A 25,531-nucleotide genomic window follows, 5' to 3' on the forward strand; every position below is an offset into this window, starting at 1 on the left:
GCATGGTGGATTAACTTTGCTGAGGTCTCCAGTTTTCCAAAGGACGCCACTCCCGCGGCTCGATCGAAACAACTGCAGCGGGCTGGGAGAGGTTTGCAGGTCAGTATTCCTGCAGGTCGATCGTAACAGCGCGAGTAGCCAGTGCCTGAACGATCGGTGGCAGCCATCTTTTATTCCTTTCGGAACGGGGCCGCCTGCCGCTATTCACATGAAAATACAGTTTTGTTCGGCATATTAATGCATCTTTAACGCGTACATGTCACTTTGACGCGGTGAATTTTCGCGGTTTTGTGACGTCGCGTGACAGGTAGGTGAATTGGTGCAACTCAAAAATTTTTGACCAATAGCCCAGGGATAATGGCAAAAAGGCTTCGGATCAGAAATAACCATCTTTCTTTTATTCGGTCCAATCATGAATAATCAGTCTGTACAAGTAATATCACTGGAGAGCCATCGCGGTTTTCGTGACGTCGCGTGAAAGACGGCCAAAGTGGGGGTGGTCCAAAAAGTTTTTGACCAATAGCGGAGGGCTGATTGCAGAATTGGAATAGAAAAGTTTGGAATAGCTTTACGTTATAGCACCCAAAGTACACTCTATAAAGACTCAAGGGGTGTAACTTCCCAATCTTAGTTCATGCATGGAAGATATTTGTTAATAAAGGGCAGTTTCAGCTTCGTCTCTGCCATCCATGAATTGTTTTAATTTAAGAATAAATTACTTGGCTTACTCAAGAAATTAGAATTTAAGGAGTAAGGAAAAGATGGAAGCCCAGTGAGACTATTTAGAAATAACTAAAATTTAAATTTAACGTCCCTGTTATGCAGATAACATTTCATTTTTTTCCGAGAAAAAACTTACGTACTGAAGAACTTGCCTGTCATTTCCAAACGTTGTCACTTCCAATCTCTCGCGTAGCACAGATGCTTTGGTTAAAATCAGAATCTGACTGGGACTAATGGCAACTACCAGCTTAGAAGTATGGGAGAGTCGCCCTGCAGTGGGCGTAGCCAGGCTGATGATGATGATTCTGATGCTGATGCTGATGATGATGAACAGTACCGTGAACAAATAATTGGTCAAATTACTGATTAAGACCTCTTATACATACTTACGGTGGAACATGTGACATAGAGCTCTACTGCGACTTATGACAGCTGTATCATTTAGTGCAAGATAACGCAGGTAGTCCCGTGTACGTGCATCACAGGAAATTATGCAACAGACGGCAGGCTATCATGCTTTTGGCCCATATAATCACTTTCAGCCCGCATATCATAGCATTAAACTACAATGGGAGCCTTTGCATGAAAGCTACTTTTTTTTGTTCTTGTTTTTTTTAACGGCAGAGCAAATTGAGGCTAAGAAGCAATGAAATCTCTGCGAGATAGTCAAAATAAATATAAGTGTAATGGCCTAAGAAAAGAAGCCGAAAAGAAGCAGAAGATTTACATTATTCACTTGAGAATGCAGCTCTTCTAAATAAATACAGTACATTTCTTATATCGCATTTCGACACCTATTTTTTCGCTACGGCCGAAGTTGTGAAAAACATGTAAAAAGGCCGGTCAGAAACCGGATCCCTAATAAGTACAATGGTACACACCTTGAGCTAAGAAATAGGGGGCCGTTTGGATTCCTCTGGTTTTCGTTGTGAGTCAGCTGTGGCGCCTAAGATAACGCTCTTACAGGCCATTTAGAAGTACAGTTACATGGAAAAAATCAGGAATTCCAGAATGCGAATGAAATAGCTTTTTGTCAAAAATGCTTCTCACTTTAGAGATTCCTCACCACTACACCAGTTTACATTTGTATGGGGGGGGGGGGGGGGGGGCTTGCCTAGGGTAATGACAGCAAAAAAAAAAGCAGAAGGCAAGTTGTGCAAAGGCAGAATTTATTGAGAAATGCTGCCATGTGCAGCTTTATCATTTTCTTTCCATGGTCAGCTTTCTTGTTCACATTTACTAAGCTCGTTAGAAACTGGCACTGGTTTAGATTTGAACGTTCTTCTTACATTTTTTTCAGTTTTGGAGAACACGGAAGTGCTGTCAGTTTGCTTAGTTATCGAGATATGACATCTGTGGCCATGTCTGCACGTCCTCTAATTCAGCTGAATCGTCGAATCCTTAACATCGTTTCCGAATGTCTCGACACGATTATCTTTAACACGTGTGCATCTACCGTTGATGCAGATCTGCAAAAATATGCGACAAATGCAATGCTTATAATGTTGCTTCCATATTTAGCAAAACAAAACATTCATTAACACTATGCTTCGAACCTTACCGCGCGCGGTCTGGTATCGTTACATCTCGTGCCATCAGGTGCGTCGTTGATTATTAGTAGGCCTGGTTTTTCAGGCACTTTGCATGTGATGATGCACTTATCTAGAGTCAGTCTTTTGTCATAAGGCTGAAAAAAATTCATAGTTTTGTATAAGGAGTAATGTTAGCGTGAATAAACACTGTCATATTTCAAGGCACATGTATGATGATATGGGGTGTGTTTTATTGGCCAATTGCCAATCATGGCGATAGAGCACCAAGCAATGTTGTAATGCACTCAGTGATACAATGAAGGACTAATTCAAGGCATGTTTATGGCTCTGACTAATATACATAAAAATGCAGCTCATTGTAGTATTCCTACAGCTTGTTGGCTGCAATCACCGAAAGTACATAAATAGCACAATGCTGTGGTATTGTTCAATATCGTGTACAGATTCAGCCACTACGCTCCCGTAACATCAAACGTAGTCGGCGTGCCTAATTATTGGTCGTTTTAAAGCTTGGGAAGTTAAGAGCTCAATCATGTCTGTTCTGTAGATCTTTCACACCTCGATTCACGTTTTGTGACAGCGTCAGCCTCAAAAGCTCATCAACGTTCATTTGTTCCGTTTTATGAGTCTGCAACGCTTCTTGCATTCGAGCGACGTTGAACAATATAGACTGACGAAAACACATATCGGAGTGAAACTTTGCAGAAGTGGAATTTGGCCAAACAACATCGCATAATTTTCAAGACGCTTAGAATCACGGGAGTTCAGAAGAAACATTTCGACCAACAACGCACTCACGTGGCAAAGCTCATTTTGTGGTACATAAAGCGCAAATGCTGCTTTAGTATTGTAAGGTCGCCTTCGGGGATCCATGGGTGCATGTATGTTGTCAGCGTTTGAAGAAAGGCGGTTCCTTTTTTGTTGCTTCGATAAAACGCTCCAACAAGGAGAAGTAGAGATGTTATTTATTATGAAATTTGTAGGTTTTTATCTGCGAAAAACCAGTATCTGATTATGAGGCACACAGTAGTGAGGAACTCCGGCATAATTTTAACCACCGGGGGTTCTCTAATGTACACCTAAATTTTAATACATGAACTTTTTTTGTGTGTTTCACTCTTATCAAAATACGGCGGCCGTGGCAGGAGTTGAACAAGTGACCTTGAGCTTAGCAGCGCAACGACATAGCTACAGCGGCGGATAAGCAGAGATGTTGCCCTTATTTAGAGAAACAGTAAGAACTTAGTTACTTTACCTGCTTGCGTTTTCACAATATACATTGCGCTTTTTTTATTTCATACATTCTTTTTACATTGTCCACCCTTGAAAATTATTTTGCTGAGGCCCAAAATTATAAGCTGCGCGGACAAAGTGCGCTCGACACGATTGTTCTGTAGTTCATAAAACATGCAATTCTAGATCGTCAAGCTGTTTCTTTCTTCTTTTCTGTTTACCTTTTTTTCGCACATACTTCGTTTTTTTAAAAAGTCGAATTGCATACAGCATATAGCTCAAATAGATCCATTTAGGGCGTCTACTTTAAGAGACGGACACTATATACTTGCATGACAAATAGCAGTGTCAGGTAGCTAACTAAAAAACTTGCCTAATGAGCTGCTCAATTATTCCCTGCAGGGTTGATGTAATTGTGAAACTGAAATCAAACAGTAAAGAAGTCATATAAAGATATGCTGAGCAGGAACCCTAAGACCGGCACCAACTTCTGTGTAATCAACCCTTACAACGTTCAACGAAGTGCGCTGGTGTTCCAGGTAGCAGTTTCCGAAAATCCTCAATGTAGCAGTTCGGGATTTTAACTAGAACGCCAACGCACTCCGTAGCTGATTTTAGGGACAGATATCTCGATAGTAGCGCTGTCGTCTTAGAATTTCTTCTATACAAGCAGACATGACTTGACTAATTCTCGTATTGTATTTTGCACTTATAACACGCATCGCTAAGCAAATAAATATAAAGTTATGACACCTTAGTATGCTAACAAACATCGTGTGTTCTATAAAGATAGCTGCCACATCGTTCAGAAGTTCACATAAGAAGGCAGTACAACTGTTACAGACGTTCTTTAAAAACACTGTTCGAAATAACAAAGAAAAATGTGCCATAAATCTGCACAATTACAGGAGCTTGCCTCTTTCGCGGTTGCAAATGTTCAAAATGCGACTATAACATTAACATTGAAGCCGCAACCATGAACTCAAACCATACTGAAAGCCTGGGAAGACGTTATTTTAATGCCACAAGTTGTGCGCGTCTTTCTTATGTGAAAGGGCCCTTTAAAATAACTGTTGTTTGCCTTAGACTTTGGTGTGTACAATAGTACAGGGGTGTCCAGTCAAGCTTACTTTTGTGTAACTTGTCCCTCTATGTTCTGCATAGTGGCGTTGGCAAAACTCGTCCAGTGAAGGTCGGGTTTCGTTAACATCAGCAAAAGTCAACTTTTCGCTCACTTTCGAAGTAGTAGTATTTGTCAAACACTGTCCCTTGTCGCTCCTGGTTTTTTAAAAAGAAAGACAATGCTGTTGAAAAGTAGCTTAACAGGGGCGGAAAATATGGCTAAATTATGCGCAATGTGCAGAACACTGTAAAATAGCTCGACAAGCTGCGAAGCCACTCTGTGAGTAGCGTCACGAAGTGTTACGAGTATAAGTACCTGCTTCTCTCTCAAATATCGTGCGAGAATAACACAACCGCCAAGTCGAACTAATACTTTTGTTAAAGAGAAGTACTGGTTATTTCTCTGACCACTTCACTATCATAAGAAAGTCTTATAAGTGCGTAAGCGACGGTATAGGTGGTAAGTTGCACAACGGATGGTCTCACCCCAATAGCTCGTTACCAGAATAGCCAGCTATTGAAGATGTTTCACAAGAATCACAGTAGACCACTCACTGCCCTGAGTCCCACCAGGATATGCTGTTGACCGACGACACAAATACAAATTACAAAAGAGCACAGCACTTTTAAAATATCCTACATTCCCATCGGTTTGTGTGAAAAAGCAGCATAATTGTGAGTTATGGCTTGTCACTTGTGCAAATTTTACGCTTAGAGAGGAGAAGAAAGAGCGAAGGAACATAAGCCATAGAGATTAACTAGGTACTGTGTACAGTTTCAAATCATCAAATCAAATCAAAAGAGAATTTTATTGCACAATAATATGAAAAGTGCGTACAAAGATATTTGGTCCCATAACCTAAAGCGGCTAGTGATGGGTCCAATACAAAAATGTATTGCAATAATTACAGTCTTATACAAACAAAATCGCGAAAGAATCATACATAAGCGGTAAATACTATATATAATCACAGAACTGCGCTAAAAACGAACAAAACAAGAACAAAACTCAAGAACGTGCTTGGTAAGGTAAGTGGAATTAGCATGTAATGTGAAAATTTCTTGCGAGTTTTATTTCAAGAGGCAAATTGTTCCACAGTTTAACACCAGAGAATTGAATTAATATTTCGCCGAACACATTCGAACATAAAGGGAGATTAAGATTACCGTTGCAAGCATGCCGTGTGTTTAACCACGGAAACGTGAAAATGGTTCGCGGCAGAGGTGTGTTTGTGCTTATTATTTTATTTACTAAGCAGGAAAGCTTGTAGTGCCGTATGTCAGTACACGGCAGTAAACCCAGCCTCTGAAATAGAGGATTAGAGGGATGACGCACCGAGGAGAAAGTCATCGCACGAACAGTTTGTTTTTGTTATCGGAATAACGGAATAAGGTATGTTATGCACGTTTGGCCCCACGACTAGCAACAATAGCTAAGGTGGCAGTGAAATAGGCTAAAATATAATGTTCGTAGTAACGTCAAATGAAAGTATTGACGTGCTCAAATGAGAGTGTAACAGTTCAATGACAACTTTTTGCAAACGGTATTGATTTGGTCTGTCCAGTTAAGGTTACTGTCAAATATAATGCCTAGATACTTAATAGTCGGAACAAATTCAATGGTTCAATTGTTTAATGATATGCTAATTGAAACGTAGTTCAGAGTTTTCATTCGTGAATGGAAAATAACGTATTTTGTTTTATCGGCATTTAGTAATAGTTCATTTTCACGAAACCACATTGAAACAGCTAGTAGTCCATTGGATACAGTATATTGTAAAGTTTCCAGTGAACTACCTGTGAATAAAATTACAGTATCGTTCGCATACATTAATGCTTTAGATGATTGTAGAATTCGCGGGAAATCATTAACGTATAGAGCGAATAAAATGGGGCCCAATACGGATCCTTGCGGTACACCACACGTTACATTCCTAGATTCGGATAAAAAACCACCAATTAGTATTTTCTGTTTTCGCGATGTGAGATAACTGGGAAAGAAGTCATGAGCGTCATCGATAATACCATCAGTATTACCACTATCCACTTCAGTTTTTTTTTCAGTAGTGCCGAATGACAAATGGTATCAAACGCCTTTTTTATGTCGATAAAAATTCCAATTACAATCTTTTGATGGTTGAGGGCTGAGTTCAGTATTTGAGGTAAAGTAAGCACAGCTGTTGATGCGCATTTCCCTCGGACGAAACCATGTTGTTCCGGGCAAATTATGTTATTCTTGCTGAGGAAGTCCTTCAGCTGTTGAGCGATTATTGTTTCAAAGATATTGTTTACTGTACTCAATACGTATATCGGTCTGTAGCTGCTGGGAATATTATAGCAGCCCGTTTTGTATATTGGTACAACTTTGGGTATTTTTCATACATCTGGATAGGAATTCGCATTTAATGAATGGTTAAATAAGTGACAAAGTGGAGCACTCAAAATATCTGGATTGTGTTTTAGTACCCTAGCTTGTATATCAATTCCTGTGGCTTTGTACCACTGCAGATTTTTTTATAGCAGACATCACCAGCTCTTCTGGTGGGACCTGAAAGCTAAATCTGTTTTCACTTTTTTCAACATAAGTGGTGGGCCGTGTAGTACTAAATTGTTTCGTAATGTTTTCGCCAACCATGGCCAAGTAATCATTAAAATTATTTGTAAGGCTAGTTGTGACGTTGTCAGGGAGAATGTTTTCTTTCTTTTTTTTTGTTATCGAGCCCTGTCACTTCTCTGGCTATTTGCATTTTTGTTTTGTGTCGCAACGGGCAACGAGAAGCGCATAATATGCCCTTTTAGATTTACGCATTAGCCTAACTGACTGATTTCTGAAGTACTCAAATTGAGCCTTGTAATATTTATTTGCTTTGTTTAACTTCAGCTTATTGTAATAGTAATCTTTTTTCTTCAGTAGTGCTAGAATAGGTTGGGTTATTGAAGGACATATGGCGGGATCATATATCTACGTCGTGTGCACGTATATGATGACTGCTTTGTTGCATTCGTGATACTGCAAATAATGTTATTACATTCTACTTGCACGTCATTGTTATACAGTGTGGGGATGCGCGACTCTCACGCATCCCCTGATATGCTGTTTTCCCGCACGGCTCGCGTGGCCTGGCGCCCGCGGCGCTCGGAGTGGTACAAGCGCAGTGCGAGAGATGGCGCGACCGTCGCACCGCGGCGGGGTTACACATTAATTCAGCTTTCCATGACGGATATGAAGTCATCTACGCTTGAGCTTGGGGGGTGATATACTACACCAGCTATGACACCACATTCATTGTCGCAAACAGCGTTTTCGCAGATTATTGAGTGCTCGAGATATCATTTAGACGCTCGTTCCTGATAAACATCGCTATTCCACCGCCACGTGTCGCATGCGCTCTCGGCTGTGGCAACATCACATATCCAGCTATATTTACGTACTCATCTTCCTTTAGCCATGTTTCTGTTATTGCGATTATATCATATTGAAATTAATGTTGTGACAATAGATTAGTAGCTGGTCGAAATTTCGTTTATGTTGCGGATATTGCAATGGACCATTGATATGTTTTTATGTTTGCGCCACGCCCTTTGAACATCTGCGTTATTAATCATCTCGATCGGTTACTGTACTCTATCGAAGTCCTCTGCGCATGTCACGTGCAGAACGTTCGAATTTTCTGTCTTGCGCATCAACACTTTGCCGTCTGACAGCCAGGCGAACTTCCCATTTTTTTCGCGTTTTACGTTCAATGCTTTTGTCAAAAGTATCTTATTCGCTGGACAAACGTGTTCATTCGTGAACACTGGCGAACTAACCTTGAATACCAAGGTGGACGTGTTGAGCCCCTGCTTTTTTGCCACTCTCAGAATTCGGTCCCTCACTTTGCGAGAGTGGAATTTTACTATGATGTTGGGTTTCTCTTTGTCCTTCGACGGGACTCGATGAATTACTTCGATGTCAGACTCGGCAATCTCAGTGCCAATGTAGGTTGAAATTGCTTTCATTGTCTCAAGCTAAAGGTATTCCTTTTATTTCCAGGTTGGTTTTACGACTGTATCGCTGCATGTCAGTTAACTCTTTCTTAATGTCTCCGAGTTCCTTTGCAAGACGCAAGTTGTTTTTTTATTTCCCTATCGTCATCCTTAACTTTGGTTATTTCGTTCTTTAGTGTTTGTATTTCTGCTCGAAATGCCTCAAAGCTTTCATTGATGAGGTTCATTACTTGGTTTACAGGGTCCAGCTCACTCCTTATCAAGCTGCTTAGGTCGTGTTTCATTTCATCATATTTATCGAGTCTGCTAGTCAAGTCTACCAAAGTCTTGGGAATTTCTTTAACGGTCATAGGAGCCTTTTCACTCATATTGCGCACACAGTAGGGAGCAGTCCGGCAGCCTAAGTAATGATTACTTAAGTAATGATATGAAGAGAACCCGCCGTGGTTGCTCAGTGGCTATGGTGTTGGGCTGCTGAGCACGAGGTCGCGGGATCGAATCCCGGCCACAGCGGCCGCATTTCGATGGCGCCGAAATGCGAAAACACCCTGCAGTTAGATTTAGGTGCACGTTAAAGAACCCCAGCTGCTCAAAATTACTGGAGTCTTTTACTACGGCGTGCCTCATAATCAGAAAGTGGTTTTAGCACGTAAAACCACGTAATTTTTTTATATGAATAGAACGTACCTGCACAAAATAAGTACTTCGTTAGAGGCCGTTCGTTCGTTGTGGCTGCCTGGACTGCTCCTGTGTGATGCCGCTCTCAGTCAAGGAACCATTTGAATACCCGGCTGGTGACGTCAAGGCTCATGATGATGTGCAGAAGCATTTGTTGACACGGCAGGTTCTTTACAATGTTCATTTGGAGGGTCCCCCTGTCGCTGCGTGAACTGGCAGAGTGACTAGGCGTAGGTGCTCGATGTGAAACGGCGACGGGCACTCTGCACAAAATAAGTACTTCGTTAGAGGCCGTTCGTTCGTTGTGGCTGCCTGGACTGCTCCTGTGTGATGCCGCTCTCAGTCAAGGAACCATTTGAGTACTCGGCTGGTGACGTCAGGGCTCATAATGTTGTGCAGAAGCATTTGTTGATACGGCGAGTTCTTTCCAATGGTCAGTTGGATGGTTCCCCTCTCGCTGCGTGACCTGGCAGAGTGACTAGGCGTAGGTGCTCGATGTGAAACGGCGACGGACGTTCTCCACAAAATACATACTTCGTTAGAGGCCGCTCGTTCGTTGTGGCTGCCTGGACTGCTCCTGTGTGATCTATAGAGTTTGAAACTCTACACGTTGGGAGGGGAGAGTGAACGAGAGAATCCATGAGTTCGGGATACAACATGAGAACCACCCTCGTAGTAAGAACATGTGATGCTATGTGATAGTACGAACATGTGATGAACATGTGATACATGATGATGAACATGTGATAGTAAGAACATGTGAACCACAATTTCAACTCGGAACACTTTGAACTCGGAATGTACGCAGTTGACTGTTTCAGTTTCACTGGTTTTACTGTTGATGTCTTTTGTTGTGTTCGCATAAGTCGTAACAAAAATTCACATAGGACGCGCTTGGCAGTGCTTCATAAACAGGGCAAGCGCACACAAGCAGGGGATAAGAATGAACTTAGTTGGGCACCTCGATAATCACAGCAAATGACGCTTTGCATTTTATGAATGAATCCTTTAGTGTGTTTCCGAGAAACGACAAAGACCGGAATAATTTGGGCATTTCATACAAAGTAGTCGAACGACAACTGCATGAACATGTCTTCTGTTTCAGTAAATGACAATGAAAGCATCTTCATAGAAGTATATGTCCGTACTTTGCACGGTCATACTCGACACGTCCGTACTTTGCATGGTCGCGCACGTGCGCGCGTCTTATCTTGAAAGAGATCTGCAGAAGACATACCCTTGTGCGCGCTGTGTTCTCGCCGCCCTTCCGCTGAAGCGATAGACAGCACGAAAGTCACTTCGCTCGCTGCTGCTGCCGCGCTTGCGCACATCATCGTTTCGACAGCGAGTGTCCACGCTCATCGAGCGTGATGTGTTCATGTTTACTTGTGCGAGCTGACACCATGCTTGTTAATTAAATTATAAGTGAATGTTTCCAAGTTTATAGGGCCGATTAAACTGCTATCTTTATTTCGTCTAGCTGTCTACTAATTTGCTACCGCAATCGAAGCTTCGCCTTTCAGGCGAAGCTGCGACTATTTAAATTCGTATTTCAGAATTCAGTTTACGTTTTTTTTTTTCGGTTTTGACGCAGCGTTTGTTTACAAATCATGTTCCATCTAGTGTTAGGCTGCCAATTCAGCAGGTATTTTGTTGGCTATGCTGGTCGAGTTTTATTACAATTTCTAGTGGGGTTTGACGGATGTGCACCCGTTTTCTTTCTTTCTTAAACGATAGCTTTCTTTCGCTCTTTCCCCCATGTTTGTTTCTTTCCCACTGTGTTTCTGGCCCTTCATGGTAGGAGAGTCAACTTGGGCTGCCGGATACGTGCCGGCTGTTGGTTTACAAAGCAAATGTCAATGTCAATGCACAGCTTACATTGACAAGACGACAGTCACGACTAAAAAAAAAGATAAAATAACCAGAGAAATGTGAGAAGCTTTATAAACAGAACAATAAAAAGACATCCGTGTGAGCGCGCCTTCAGGCATGCTTACTAAAGCTAAAATCACTTACGCAAGGAATGCTTGCACACACAGAACGCAGTGATGGAGTAATAACAAACAGATACGTGCGAACGCGATATGATAAGCTCTTCTATAACCATTGTTCACGCAGTCACAACGCGTCGTTATGGGCTTTAGAAAATGTGGTATTATCTGACAATAAACCGGTTGGTTGTTGGCGCTCCCCTGTGTCACCTCGTGTCCACTGCATATCCAGGGTTTGTTTCGTCCTCACTGCGTCTTACAATACTTAGCGCAAGAAAAATCGCAAGTAAAAGTCATGTGTTTGAACTGCAGTGTTCCGTTCGTTGAACCTTTTTTACCATTTTGAACACCAAGACCCCATGTCGCAGTGCAGAGGACACCACTGAACCACTTGTAGAATTACACCACACGAACCGTCCCTAATGAGAGCGACTATATGTACCTGTTTCGAGTACTCAGTTACAACCAAATTTCCGAGGGAGCGATCAACACAACGAAGCTCGTACGCCGTGACTCACCCTTCCAGTGGCGACACTAGCCAAACGTGCGAGTTCCTTGTGTTTCCCACCTCAGTGCGTAACGGCGCTCAGTTAGATAAACAGTTGAAGACTGGTCAAACGAGTTAACGCCGTACCACGGTCCTGCAGCTTTAGTTAGTTCATTTCTTACCTTCTCAACCAATTTCGCATAAGCCACTCACATGACAAACTCTGCTACTTGTACGGTGCTGCAGTAGGAGAACACCTGCCACATCTTCTGGCCCATCCTTGTTGTCATGATCTTTTTATCAGCCGCCGGACAAGTCCTCGGGTCGACCGAACTGCGCTTATTCTCAGAGCCATCATGCGCCGAGCCTACCCTGAAGAGGGCAAAAAATAAATAACTAAATTGTCGCTTCAGGACGACGTACATGAAGAAAAGAAAATTGCGCTAAGATAGCTTCACAGGCTGAATTCAAAATAACGTTTTTCATTCGTAAGTGATGATTGCCATGCGCGGGCCACCTTGGTTGATGATATGTCCGGCATCACGAATACCTGGAATCTGCTCTTACGAACGGCTTTAGCGTAAGCAATGTGTTAAGAATGCTGGTCCATATAGATCACCGCCTCTCAAAACAACATTTATGCCAAAACTGACTGACATATTCCCGGAAGGCAGCTGGGTACACGATTTACTAACAAGAAACTAAAAGCCCACATTTTTGCGCAGCCATTTAACACGTGCTAAGTTTATATTTCACCTTTAAATGTACTGCATCAATTAAATGCCAAAATTTCGCTATTTCTTCCTGCAGGTTCGGAATTATAATAACACACTTTTAATTATTGTACAGCTTGATAAATTTATAGAACGTGAAGCACATATTACGCTTGGTTTCTGACACAAACTGCAGTGCGATTTCTTTATCGTAAAGCAGGTTCCAGCATTCAACAAGTTTTTCTGCCACATTGAAACAGTGATAAAACAAGAATTAAATTCACAATTACATTACGCCGTACGAGGTCTTCAGTTATCTGGATGATCCGGCTGCACTAAATGCAACAATTTAAAACTACGAACCTATAGAGCTGTATAATACAACGGGACTACGCTAAAACAAATTGGTGAACGAGTTTGCGATAGGAATCGATACAGACAGAAAGATGTGGCAAAATGAAGAGCTGGTTTCCAACTCACAATCTTATCGAGAGATGTGTTATAAATTCAATTTCCGTAACAGCTGCCTAAACAAATAAAGTGATCAAACAATTCAAATTGTTGTTAGCGCTTCGAAATCAACTACGCTGAGACCCTGCGGCGTGGGTTAGACTCCTCAGACTAACAATAATTGAAGTCGTGCTTTACTTTGCCCTTAGATATTCTGTGGACAGAGATACAGCGCGAATCCACCCCACCATGAAGGAGGCTCCTTTAGGCGCTAGTGAATGGGAGGGCAATCTGTAGACTTACGAAGGAGGTCAAATGGTGAAAGAAGTACGTATATGCAATGGCAAGCAATACAATTTTGTCGCTCAAAGCAGGTCTGAGCACTGGCTATTCAAACAAATGCATTCTATCAATTCGGCTAAACGTTCCTCTTGCGGAAGCTCGCCCCTCTCCCTCACATGTTCGTTCTGAGGGGAGGTTAGACTGACTCGCCTCGGCTGACGTACGTCTTCTCCGCACAGCTATTGTATGTTCTGACGCTTGGCTTCCCCGCATTTTTCTCATCTGTCCGCTACCGCACACTGCTGGAAACGTTTTGGAAGAGTGCGAGGGTAATCGCCTGGTGATTTGTGCGCTTGTGCGGATGTTGAATGTGCGATAGTTGTGAGTGTTCTGGATCGCGATTAATTAGTAATGGCTTCTCCAGGGCAGCATGTAATTCCAGAAAACTATGCAGCACGCACCGGCTACACCGACTGCTCAAGTGCGCTTGTGCAAACAGAGTGGCCGATAATGATGTTCCTATTATTTTTACCAATTATCGAGACGTTTCGCATATTCAAGAAGCCTTAGAGCGCGTGGAACCTTTCGTGTCGGACTATCAATTTACCCAGAGCAGCGATATTGTTGTGTACATTGGCATGTAGGCTAACAAGTCGTTGTTTGCTTCAAATACTGATATGAAATATGTCAGAAACATTGCAAGATGCACATGCTTGCACATTTAAACTTCAATAGCCTGTTTCGACTCATCTTGAGTAGAAACAATATATATAGAAGCGAAGGCGTTGTGGCTATGGCACTGTGGGTCTGCTCATCGACTAATGGAACGCATGGACCAGCCAAATTATAGTCGGCAGGCTGACTTTGTTGGCGCGGACAGCATAAAAAGCCTAGTGTCCCTGTATATGCTTCCGCAGGGACACACATATACAGGAAAGCTATACACCGGAACACTACGATAGCCGACCGCACTACGACGAAGCGTTCACCGGTTGCGTCACTGCCTGCCTAGTATGATAAAATGGCCTCTCAAAGACGCAGCCTGCTGAACAGTCGGTCACTCGTTGCCGTCGGCGTCTTGTCAGTGTCGCATCGGCCCAGTGTTGCTGCGCCTTCAACGAGTACGTGAAGTCAAGCACAAGCTGCCACCACCAGCAAAAAGGGGCCGACGCTACACAAAGACTTGGGCAGCAACGTGATGTTTGCTGAAATGTCACCCACCCAACCATGACGCAGAGATTTTCCGGTCCATTTTTTTTATCATCAATGAAGGGCGGCTGCACTACACGTGATTCGCGGCGTCTCCCGGAACAAGCCCACGCCACTCCTCGTTTTTAAATGGAGTTGGACCCGTACGCTGCGTATATTTTGGGCACCGCGCCGAAGTAGAGCTATCGGTGGAGTTGCAATGCGGTAGAAAACACGAGCATTTGCAGCAGTGCGTGTCCATGTACATCATGAATCCCTCGAGCCCTTGTACGGACTCCGATATCGGGCAGAGCGCGCGGACCCTTCCAAAATGTTTCGCGACTGTTCCACTTTGGAAGGGCACAAGCGTCGTCGCGTCAAGACAAAAATTGGATTTGGATGTCGTAACTACAGTTACACAGCTGCGGCAAGAAATGGCGCGTAAAATTTATGGATCGACATCTTAAGAAACCCTTTTCAAACGAGGCTGTGACAGGTGCCGCCAAGCTTACATTACAGTGAATATCATTCTTAGCCTGCTTCCGCAACTTTAGGTTTCTCTGCCTTAATTACGCCGCTCTTCAATGAAAAATAAGAAAGAAGAAGAAATAACATCCGTTTCTAAATGATGTGGCCATGTCACTAGATAACAGTCACACGCGCACGCACGCGCGAAGTTCAGGGAGCTTCCGCAGCAGGAGAGCTCAATCGAGGAATACACGCACAAGCACAGGACGAGAAGCTTCGGAACAGTTGCAGTCGAAAAAATCGTGTGCGCGTTTAAAAGTTTACGCATGGTGCCGCGACGTAAAGTTGGATTGCGTAAAATTTTGACGTACGGAAGGTTAACAAAAACACCGAGCAGGACTCAACTCACAGGTGTCCAATCTCGTGGGCCATAGTGTGCGCGCTGCTGAACGTGCGCGGCACGTCTTCCACAATCGCCGCCTTGTAATCGCCGCAAGCAGTTCCGACTGTCGCCAGCCCTGCGAAATGTGATTTGTCAACAATTTGCCTCCTTTCATCTGTGACGTCATCTGTGGGAATCAAGATAGCCTGTGCAAAGTACTTCAGCACGTCACCTACACCTGTCTGATCAGTCGTCTTTACGGTATTATTTCCTTCTCTCCAATGCAGCATGCTTTCAGATCTGGCTTTTCGTGCGACACGTAACCAGTGCGATATACCCGCGATATTGCTGACTTGAATAATTGTGGGAACCAGACTTGATTCCATCTTTTCGCATTACCACAAAGCGTTCGATTCGGTCTGGCATGTACTAACTCTTGCAAAAGCTTTTTTTCCATGCTTTAAAATCTCCAATAAACTTCGGGCCTGGCTTCACGCTTATCCCCATGAAAGACGACAGCGTGTGTCACTTGACAGTCAGTCGTCATCATATGTTCAAGTATTGCCTTGCGCTCCGCAGGGATATGTCATGAGACCGCTGCCTTTTGTATGCGTTTACCAATGACCTCGTTAAGTGTATTTTCACTAACGTTGAATTATACGTGGATGATAGCTACATATGTCGTGAAGCTATCAGTGACACTTCTTTCAACTCTCTGCACGAACAAATCAACTCTGTAATGGCATGGCGTGGTAGTTGAAGCGCGAGTCAATATATATAAATGTATCTTAGTTATGTTCACGAATAAAAAGCGTCTGTTTGTTAAGGATTATTTTGCACAGGTCATGTCCTTGTCTAATGTGACAAGGTACAAGTAACATGGCGTTCTTCTAAAGAACAATTTGTTCTGCAAAGCTCACGCTGAATTCACAACAGCAAGGGCAAGCCGTTTATAGAAATTTCTTTGACGTAGCTTCACACGGAGCCCTTTTAAAAATACCTATATGAAACGCTATATATCAAGAATGTGCGTCCGATCTTAGAGTTAGCCTGCAGCATGGGGGATTCTTCCGCGACCACGTATGTTGATGTGCTGGAGTGGGTTCAGAAACGGACAGCTCGGTTTGTGACGGGGAACAATGATTTTTCCGAAGAAGCTCATCAGATATAGTCAAGTCGTTCCGCTGGCCCTTGCTCTCTGAAAAGCGTAAATTCTTAAGGCTGTCAATGCTTTCCAACATGCTCAACAACAACACTGGTATTGATAAGGACTACCATTTCAAAAAAGCCCACATTCATGTCTTCATGCGTAGACCACTCTTAATGTACGCGAGTATTAATGCCACATTAATTTATTTAAGTACTCATTTTTCCCCCATGCTGTACATGATTGGAACTGCTTACCGATTTGTCTGGCGCGTCTAAATCCAGGCTCTCTGTATCTGGTCAAGCAAGGTACGCAATATTTCGGTCAGGGTTTTGTTGACTTACCTACTGTACTTTTGCCGACAGGTCTTCCTTTGCCGTCACTCGTGGCCAAGTCAAGCCTGAAAGAATAATGCCGAACAGCCGCTACAGATGCAAAGCGCGAAGTCATGGCGACTTGTGGCAACGTACTTATTTCACATGTTAATTCATTTTAACTAGCTCTGCTTTGTTCATATGGGCGAATCACGAAGCGAAGTAGCTTCGGAAGTACTATCTTCGTCGATTACATTTTCTAAGGAGAAAAGAAGGGGTACCAAAGGACTCTGCATTTGTTAGACACAATGAAAACAACAGACAATCAAGTCAAGGAAAGCACAGGGAAAATATTTCTGGTTGTAATTGAAATATGAAATTGATAAGGTAAATCCAAATGAAAGTGCAAGAAAGGACAACTGACATTACTCGGTGTGAAAATCATGTGTGTTGGGACGTAAAATGTGCCAATTTGAACTTTCTGTAAACTATGCTAGCACGGTCCGTGTTCCATTTATATTTTCTTTTGTTATTATGTGTTGTTGTACTCTTTGCCTAATCAAGCATGAGTAACCGACATCAGCCATGATGCCAAACTTTCCTAAAATTTAACAACAATAAAAAAGCCAACTGGAAGGTGGGAGTCGAACTCAAATCTTCCGCATTACGTGGTATTTGTGGTCTTCTGCTAGTGGCCACCTCGTGGACTGTCTCTTTCGGCTCTGCTGATTGGCTGAAGCAGTCAGTACCACCGACAAGGAAACTGGCTGGGGGCGCCTGCCTTCCTTCTCGCTGATACCCCAATAGACAATCAGCGCTTCAGCAGCAGCCGAAATGGACAGTTCACTTGGTGGTAACTTACAGAATACCCCTGCACTAGCTCTGTATTGAAGAATACGATGAATATTGCGGAAACAGTTTGAAACACTGTAACAAGAAAGGCGAAGCAATGCAGCATTGTTAACTGAAGTGTTAGTACATATTTTAGGCCACAATAGCAAAAGATAATGTAAAAAGTAGAAAATAGTATTCTTTGAAAGATATTAACAGGTGTTATGACGTCAAAACTTACGACAACACGAAGTCGAAGTGACAAAAAAAAAAGGTAGAGATAGAGAAAGGACAAAAAAGAAAAACTCCGTTAAGAGAGGAAGTTGTTTTATGAAATTGCAAAACAAGGTAAATGAACATATAGGCTGATCACATACAAAATTTGTCACGGGGGATCTTTTATCTCAGTCTAATGCTCCGCTTCGTGTCCGACAATTATATTGCTATCGAATTATCTGCAGTTGCCGAACAAGGAATGTCGCTGGGCCACTTTTCAAGGAGGAACCCGCGTTGATCAGGGCGGAAAAAGTATGTAGTTGCCCCCTGACGAAGACAATTCCCCTCGCCCAAGCGTTGGCTCCAACGACACTGCTTATTCAAACACCCGTTGATTACTCCAAAGCTCAACTTTCTGTGAACTTCTCTATTGTTTGGATTTCGTTAGCTTAATAGTTAAAGTTGCATTTTCGCTACCAGATATTTGCAGTCAATGTCTTACCCAGTAAACAACACGACGGTGTCGTCCTCCTGAAACATGCTCTCGCGCTTTACATATGAGTTGAGTTCGAACAGCGTTTCACTAAGCATGACGGACGGTTCCTCGACCGATGTCCTGATAAATGTTTCTCTCGTGGAGTGCTGCAATAAAAGTGAAATGTACTTGCTCAAACAACGCAGAAACGAAATTTGGAGTTGAACATCCGCAGGATGGAGACTGCGGCTGCGCCATTTACTGCTTTTACGATCTGATTGTAGTAGATCGCATGCTACAGATTGATGAATATAGGCATGGACGGAAAGCCGTGACTGGCTGAATGTCAATTATCTCTAAAAATAAACTACATAATTAGAATGCGAACGAAGCCATTTTGTTATTACCTCTGCTCGTGCACTTCTCGCCATATTTTTGGTTTTGGATTTATTTGCGTTGCTCTCTCTGCGTACAACCAAAAAGAGAAATAATCTGCAAATATCCAACAAACTTGCTGGACTCTGCAAAGGAAGCTTTCTTGAAGCGGCTATCTAAATGCTGTGCAAGTAAATGGGATGCGCACAACCGTCTTTATTTTTATTCTATGCAAAGTGTAATGTTCTGTAGTGTAGTTTATGCAGATGCACAGCACAAGTCGCAACATCCTTTTCGAACTATGTTTGATGCACTACACGCCATGCTCTGGTTATACCGAAATTCAAATACGCATTTCAGACTATGAGACGTTGACACAGTGATGTGACAAGGACGAAGACGATGTTTGCTGTTTGTCGAGGGAAGAATGGTGCAGGAGACGTGCAGGCCTACTCGCGTTAATCTCTCGCACGTGAGCTCCCGCACAAGTGATCGTTGAATACAGGCTACGTATGGCGACGCAGAATTCTAATGCGATGAAATGCTGTAGCTCTCAACCACGGTCCGAAACGTGACAGCCCATCCGAGGGCCACCATCTCAAAAAAAAAAAAAAATTATGGGGTTTTACGTGCCCAAACCACTTTCTGATTATGAGGCACGCCGTAGCGAAGGACTCCGGAAATTTCGACCACCTGGGGTTCTTTAACGTGCACCTAAATGTAAGCACACGGGTGTTTTCGCATTTCGCCCCCATCGAAATGCGGCCGCCGCGGCCTGGATTCGATCCCGCGACCTCGTGCTCAGCAGCCCAACACCATAGCTACTGAGCAACCACGGCGGGTGGCCACCATCTCAAGCGCCATAAACAAGACCGTATCGGTGAGAAGTAGACTTCTTTGTTTTAGCTTCACTTTATTTTCTCTCCGCACCACAGGCGAATTTCAACGCACATCGATCCGCTGAGTCATGCATGCACTGCGGATGCTACGCATGCAAATCGACGTCAACAAAAAATTTGGCGGGACGCTTAAGCTTCGCTTTCCAAGAGTGAAACGCGATAGAATTCAAAGATCGCCGACTAGTTCGGGCGCTTCCCGGCGACGGCAGCTTATGCAACCGTAATGTTTTCCTGGAAACCCTGGCGGTGAACGCAATGCACAAAGGCGAGTTTTTTGGTTCTTTCTTTATTTGTTGATGGCGTTGCATGGAACCGAGCGGGGTGCGCCGCTCCTACTAAGACAGCTGGAAAAGCGGACTGTGTTTGAGTTTCCGCGTAACAGAATTATGTTTTTTCGTATTTTTTACTTACAATTTGACGTTAGCTATCATGTGTGTAGGTTGTGTGTAATTCGTACTATAGGAATTTTTTGACGCGTTTTACTTTGAGAGATTCTATTAGATCAGTAATTATATTATGGGGCTTTACGTGCCGAAACCACACTCTGATTATGAGGTACGCCGTAGTGGAGGGCTCTGGAAATTTCGACCACCTGGGGTTCTTTAACGTGCACCTAAATGTAAGCACACGGGTGTTTTCGCATTTCGCCCCCATCGAAATGCGGGCGCCGTGGCCGGGATTCGATCCCGTGACCTTGTGCTCAGTAGCCCAACACCATAGCCACTGTGCAGCCACGGCGGTTTATTAAATCAGCCCTCTGGGCCACGCGGTGGGCCTGCGTGATAGGGGATGCGTGGTTCAGGTCGATTTTCTCGGCATACGGACGCCAGTGCCGAAACCGACACCGAATTTTCTGCGGCAAGGAGCGCTCAAGGAAAATCGATAGCTGAAGCCTTAGGAAGACGCCGTGAGGCACGCGAAATTGCGGAAGTTCCACGTCAGAAGATGCATAGTGATGCGCTACACCGTCGGCTTGCTGTAAGATACGTCTTTGTGGCTAAAGGCCGCACCAACTTCTCTAGCGAATGATGAAGTGGATTCAGGAAAATTTATAGGCCTAATAAATGGAGAAATATGCACAAATGCCGAGAACAGAGAGATTGACCATTATTTTGTTTTGTTTAATGCGCTCCACTTACTGACACTTTCTTATGTTTAAAAAGTTGCAGCGCGACAAAATTAAGCGTTTTAGAAAAGATTGATGCATTCTGAAGTAAATAATATTTTCCTAGTCTTTTCGATAGGACTCCAAGAATAAACATAGGTGTTTTTCTCGTTAATTTGACGCTCTTTTGTCTGTGTATACAACGAGGACCTTCTTTAGCTTCGCATGTAGCAGTAGCCATAACTTTGGGGAAATAATCTAGAAATGGAGCGGTTCTGGACGTACATTAGCGCAGAGGTTTGTAGGACAGTTTTATCCATAAATTGTTTCATTTGAAAGCCGTTTTCCGGCTTCAATGGCTGTAAATATTTATTAGGACGTGTCGTCTAACTAGGATACGTCAAGAGCGCACGGGCATCTAAAATTAAGCCCCATGTCATGCTTTCATAACGTGGATGATACGTTTTAATATTGACCACTTACCGAAAAAATGACAATTCCTGTTACTCTCAGCTGAAAATGTAATATATTTTCTTGGAAAGTACGGAACTTGAGGTTTGTCTGAAATTAACAATTGTATGTTAAAACGTCAAGACGTTGCTTAAATGTTGAAACACGTCCACTTGTCCCTAGCGTCCTACATGGCTGCTAGTTATTGGAAAATTTCACCCGATAGGATGGCTAGGAGTGCAACATTGTGTCACATTATGGACGCCCGTGCTGCGTGATATTGTCGCAAGGAAAATGTACAAGATTAATTAAATTCTGGAGTTTTACCTGCCAATACCACGATATGATTATGAGGAACGCCGTAGTGTTTATGAAATGTAAAATATTTTATGTCAGGTATCATTAGTTGTATAGTAATAAAGTATATTCTTTTCAATTTAATGTCTCCCAATAACAACAATGTGTCACACCAGTGTGCGGCAAAAGGTGCCTTCATCTTGTGGCTTGAATACATTTATATGCTATGTTCACCCAAATAGACACGATAACTTTAAAAATAAAGGCACATTAGGTCCTGAATATACAGCTATTGTTGCATTTTATTTTTTTATCTTTGCTTTCTATTTCTGCACTCTGCCCCATGCTGCAGCATTTATTTAAAAAAGCGTTTCTTGAGCAGTGTAGAATTTTCTGTCTGAATCTGTAACTGTAAGGTAATGGAAAAGTGTTGACTCACAAAGGCTACCAGTACGGCCATGTACTGGGCAAGTTTCCGTGCTTCCCTACGAAATGAGGTAAAATAGCTTGAGTCTACGGCAATGCGGGTCTCACAAGTGGCTTTCACAGGATCTGTAAATAAAGTTTTGGTGTTCAATATTAGATGACGCTGGATCTTTAGATATTTTATTTCCAGCTTACAGCATAATATTGTTCACTGTTAGTAGGCAAAAACGCGATTGGAGCTCTTTTTAAATAAAAGAAATTTCCCTGACATACTCAAGTAGCCAAGTAAAGAACAGGCACCCTGAAAAAATTCGTATTGAAAAACTGCGGCGGATATACTAATATACATAGGTTATAGGAAAGAAAAGAAAGGCTGGAGGCTCTGCCTGCCTGTCTGCCTTGACAGTCGGTTGGTCGGTCCTTACGAGCGGGTATCGGTCCTTTCGTCGATACCCGCTCGTCTGCCTCGCTTTGTTTCTTCGCAGATGGTATAATAAAGAAAAATGGCACGCTTCTTGTCACTTTAGCCCCAAAGTCAGCGATTCACGGAGGAAAGGGAATACTTTAGATGATATGGCATAAAAATAAGAATGTATAGGCAAGCCTCTTTAGCTGCCGCTAGATAAGTTTTACGGAATGCGCGGAATTTCGGTGAACTTATTACACTATATACTCCGAGATAGCAAAGTTATTTACATCGGGCTTGGCTTTAAAGTCACATGTGCCAGCCGCACAAGTGCTTAGACGCGATTCCTTACTGCGAATCGCGGCTTCTGGGAGAAGGTGCCCTGTTCCGTATTCGGGGTTTCGCTTATAGCTATAAATCCGCATTTCGCTTTGCTGCTACGACGGTGAAAAGGTTACTCGTCTACTGCCATTTAATCGCGTCTTTTTTTTTTCACCATCCTATAGTTATAAACGCCAATAGAATTCGATGGTGAAACGAGAGCTGATTGTTTTGCTAACTGTACTGAACTTACAAGTTGACCCTCCAGACCTTGCCTCAGGAACTTTCCTTGCTGTCTGGATAAAATGTTCAGACAACGCGGATTCTGCGTGGCCATCAGGATCTGTGACGAAGAAAGAATGTCAATATTTTCGTTACCAAGCATAACGCTGCTGCAGTGGAATGTTGTGGCCCGTTTTGTGTATTTGCAAGCACTTAAGTGTATAGCGTTCTTTGCGAGCCGGACATGTTTTTCTGTATCGAGCCAAACGCACCTGCGCTCACAGATTAACCTCTACAGGTGCTGACGTCATTCTATCTGATTGAAGCGGACGCCGCCGCCGGTGAAACTCGCTAGGGGTCACAAACCTTGTTCTCTTCGCCGATGGAAAATCTCCACTAGGCGCTGAAGCGTAGATAGTCTGCGGGATATATATATATATATATATATATATATATATATATATATATATATATATATATATATATACATATATATATATATATATATATATATATATAAATTTAGCATATAGAGTAAATCTATTGGTATACACGCTTCAGATGGTTCGTTGCCGGATAACGAGGACGATAGCGTTCTCTCTCACATCTACTCTGCAACGTTGTCAGTTTTCCCCTCGCTGAAGTACTGACGGTTTGCACATGATATCGCGAATGCGATGACATGGACGTGACATCGATGCTGTGATGGTGTGACAGAAGCATTTAATTTGGCACAACTGTCGAACCCTGAACTGCTGCTTGATGCAGGCGATGTGCACGGGTGTATAATCCATCGGGACAGGTATGTCATTACCATAAAAATGTACCTTCCATCTGCACTTTATACATAGAATATGATTCGTTTCGAAAGCCACTTTTTCCCTCAAGTTACCGTCCGACATTATGTGTGTAGAACTCTAGCGCGAGAAACTCGGAGCACACAAAAAGCAGGGTGCCCGTGTCCTCAGAAAAAAAAAAAAAACACTTCGTAAATAAAGGTTGCGCATACTAGTGCTGCAATGCTTAATTTTCGACGGCTATTTCCAAGAAAAGGTTCTAGGCCCTCACTGTTCTTTCTCGTTTAAATCTTAAACGTGTACATTATTTTATTGTATGGTACTTCGTAGATGTTGCCCCTTTTAAATGGCGCACGTTAATTCTTTTTACGAAAGAAAAATACGGAAAAATTGGAAGCACCAGAAACAGTAACATCATATTCGCATAAACGTCGCCCTCAATATTTGGCAAAGCTCTTTTTAAGCAGTCGGGAACCAGAGAATATAACCTTAAGATGGCGCACGCTACTCCTTTTTACGAACGAAAAGTTGCGCAAAAATGAGAAGCAACCGGAATGGTAACATCCTATTTATTTAAAAATTGACCTCAAGGTTTGAGAAAGCCCCTTTTCCGCAATTGGGAACCAGAGAATATAATCTGGAAATAAACTATGAAATAACTGGCTTGATGAAGGCCAACCTCTGGAAGCGTTCATCAAAGCAAGAACCGCGTGAGAACCAGAGGCTAATACTGAAGGTTGCCGTTAATTTCACCAGAGTGCTCTCGTAGTGAAGCAAACCGTAGACAATTAAGGGAATCTTATCAAGTATTACAACCTCAATGCCTAGTTCCGGGGCAAAGTGGTCCAAAGAAACGGAAGCATGCCATTAGATTGCACCACTTCGAAGCACTTCGTTGGGGAAGACATCGATGAGAAAACGGCATTGGAAACTAGCAGCTGCAATAATGCACAGAAGTATAAGAAATTACTGCGCGTGAAAGAAAATTTAATAGTAGCTTTAGCTGGTATAGAAGGCATGACCGTGGGCTTGACAAAGAACCAGAACGATAGGCGACACAGCAGCTTTGGTGGCATTGGAAGTCCAATATCAGTGAGTTGCAATAACACAGCGACAATTGGAACTTCCATTTCGACAAGCTGTCTAATGCGAGTTTTTCAGCACGCTAGGTAAGCGGTCAACCTGCTTTAAAAATGGTGTAATACACTCCCTATACATTTATTCTGCATCAACATATAGAAAAAAAACCACAAATATATACTATAACCATTAGCACGAAAACTTACCTACTCGAAACACGTCTGATGAATTTTCAGCGTCAGAGTCTGTCTGCGCTATAGGGAAAATGTCATGTTTAACGCTACCCCTTGTGCCGTAACGAGCCGCAGCTGATGGCTGTATTCGTTCGGTAGGACTCAGAATGCCGACCTTCAAAGAACGGAAATCACAATTACTTGTTTGAATCTTGCATGCAATTTCATGTTACTCAACAAATGCCGTCTTCGTGGCATTAAGATTCTTTGCATTACTATGACGTTCTACGGACTTTCTCAAGCATTTTATTTTCTCTGCGAGTTTCTTGCACACGAGCACACACACACACGCGCGCACAACTTTGCGTGCGTGCGTGTGTGTGTGCGTGTGTGCGTGTGTGCGTGTGTGCGTGTGTGTGTGTGTGTGTGTGTGTGTGTGTGTGTGTGTGTGTATGTGTGTGTGTGTGTGTGTGTGTGTGTGTGTGTGTGTGTGTGCGTGCGTGCGTGCGTGCGTGTGCGTGTGCGTGTGCGTGTACTTGCGTTTTCTATTGAACAGCTTCTTTTTTTTGCTGTTGTACGGATTGGTAGCCTTGACCATAGGTTTTATGTTCTGACTCATCTCAGATTGTATCAAGCCCTTCATATCAAGATCAACTAGGGGCTGTCCAGAGGGTCCTCGTTCGCGCCATGAGGCTCGGCCTGGCGGTGCCGACGTGGACGCGGCCCGCCTCGGTCTGAAA

General features: G+C 43.0%; 1 protein-coding gene across 5 annotated transcripts in view; it reads right to left on the reverse strand.

Annotated features, from left to right (window-relative positions):
- Window positions 1-1,870: 1,870 nt before the first annotated feature.
- Window positions 1,871-25,531, reverse strand: part of LOC126532419 (A disintegrin and metalloproteinase with thrombospondin motifs like) — a 34,768-nt gene continuing 11,107 nt past the window's right edge. Inside the window, exons 4-13 of one of the 5 annotated variants that reach the window (XR_008612618.1) lie at window positions 24,825-24,966; window positions 22,773-22,862; window positions 21,806-21,918; window positions 21,103-21,180; window positions 16,749-16,804; window positions 15,285-15,393; window positions 11,988-12,141; window positions 4,640-4,787; window positions 2,285-2,410; window positions 1,871-2,192 (exon numbers count right to left, since the gene is read on the reverse strand). Coding sequence is in view for 1 of the 5 variants with exons in the window: in XM_055071021.1 (XP_054926996.1) it covers window positions 2,100-2,192; window positions 2,285-2,410; window positions 4,640-4,787; window positions 11,988-12,146; window positions 15,285-15,393; window positions 16,749-16,804; window positions 18,268-18,356 (780 nt within the window). In the remaining 4 variants the exon portion in view is untranslated. Of the gene's footprint in view, window positions 2,193-2,284; window positions 2,411-4,639; window positions 4,788-11,987; window positions 12,147-15,284; window positions 15,394-16,748; window positions 16,805-18,267; window positions 18,379-21,102; window positions 21,181-21,805; window positions 21,919-22,772; window positions 22,863-24,824; window positions 24,967-25,531 lie in introns of those variants that run through there. The other 4 variants (XR_011894654.1, XR_008612615.1, XM_055071021.1 and 1 more) reach the window with 4 other exon arrangements.

The sequence above is a fragment of the Dermacentor andersoni genome, chromosome 5 (genome assembly GCF_023375885.2).
Source record: "Dermacentor andersoni chromosome 5, qqDerAnde1_hic_scaffold, whole genome shotgun sequence".
NCBI lineage: Eukaryota > Metazoa > Arthropoda > Arachnida > Ixodida > Ixodidae > Dermacentor > Dermacentor andersoni.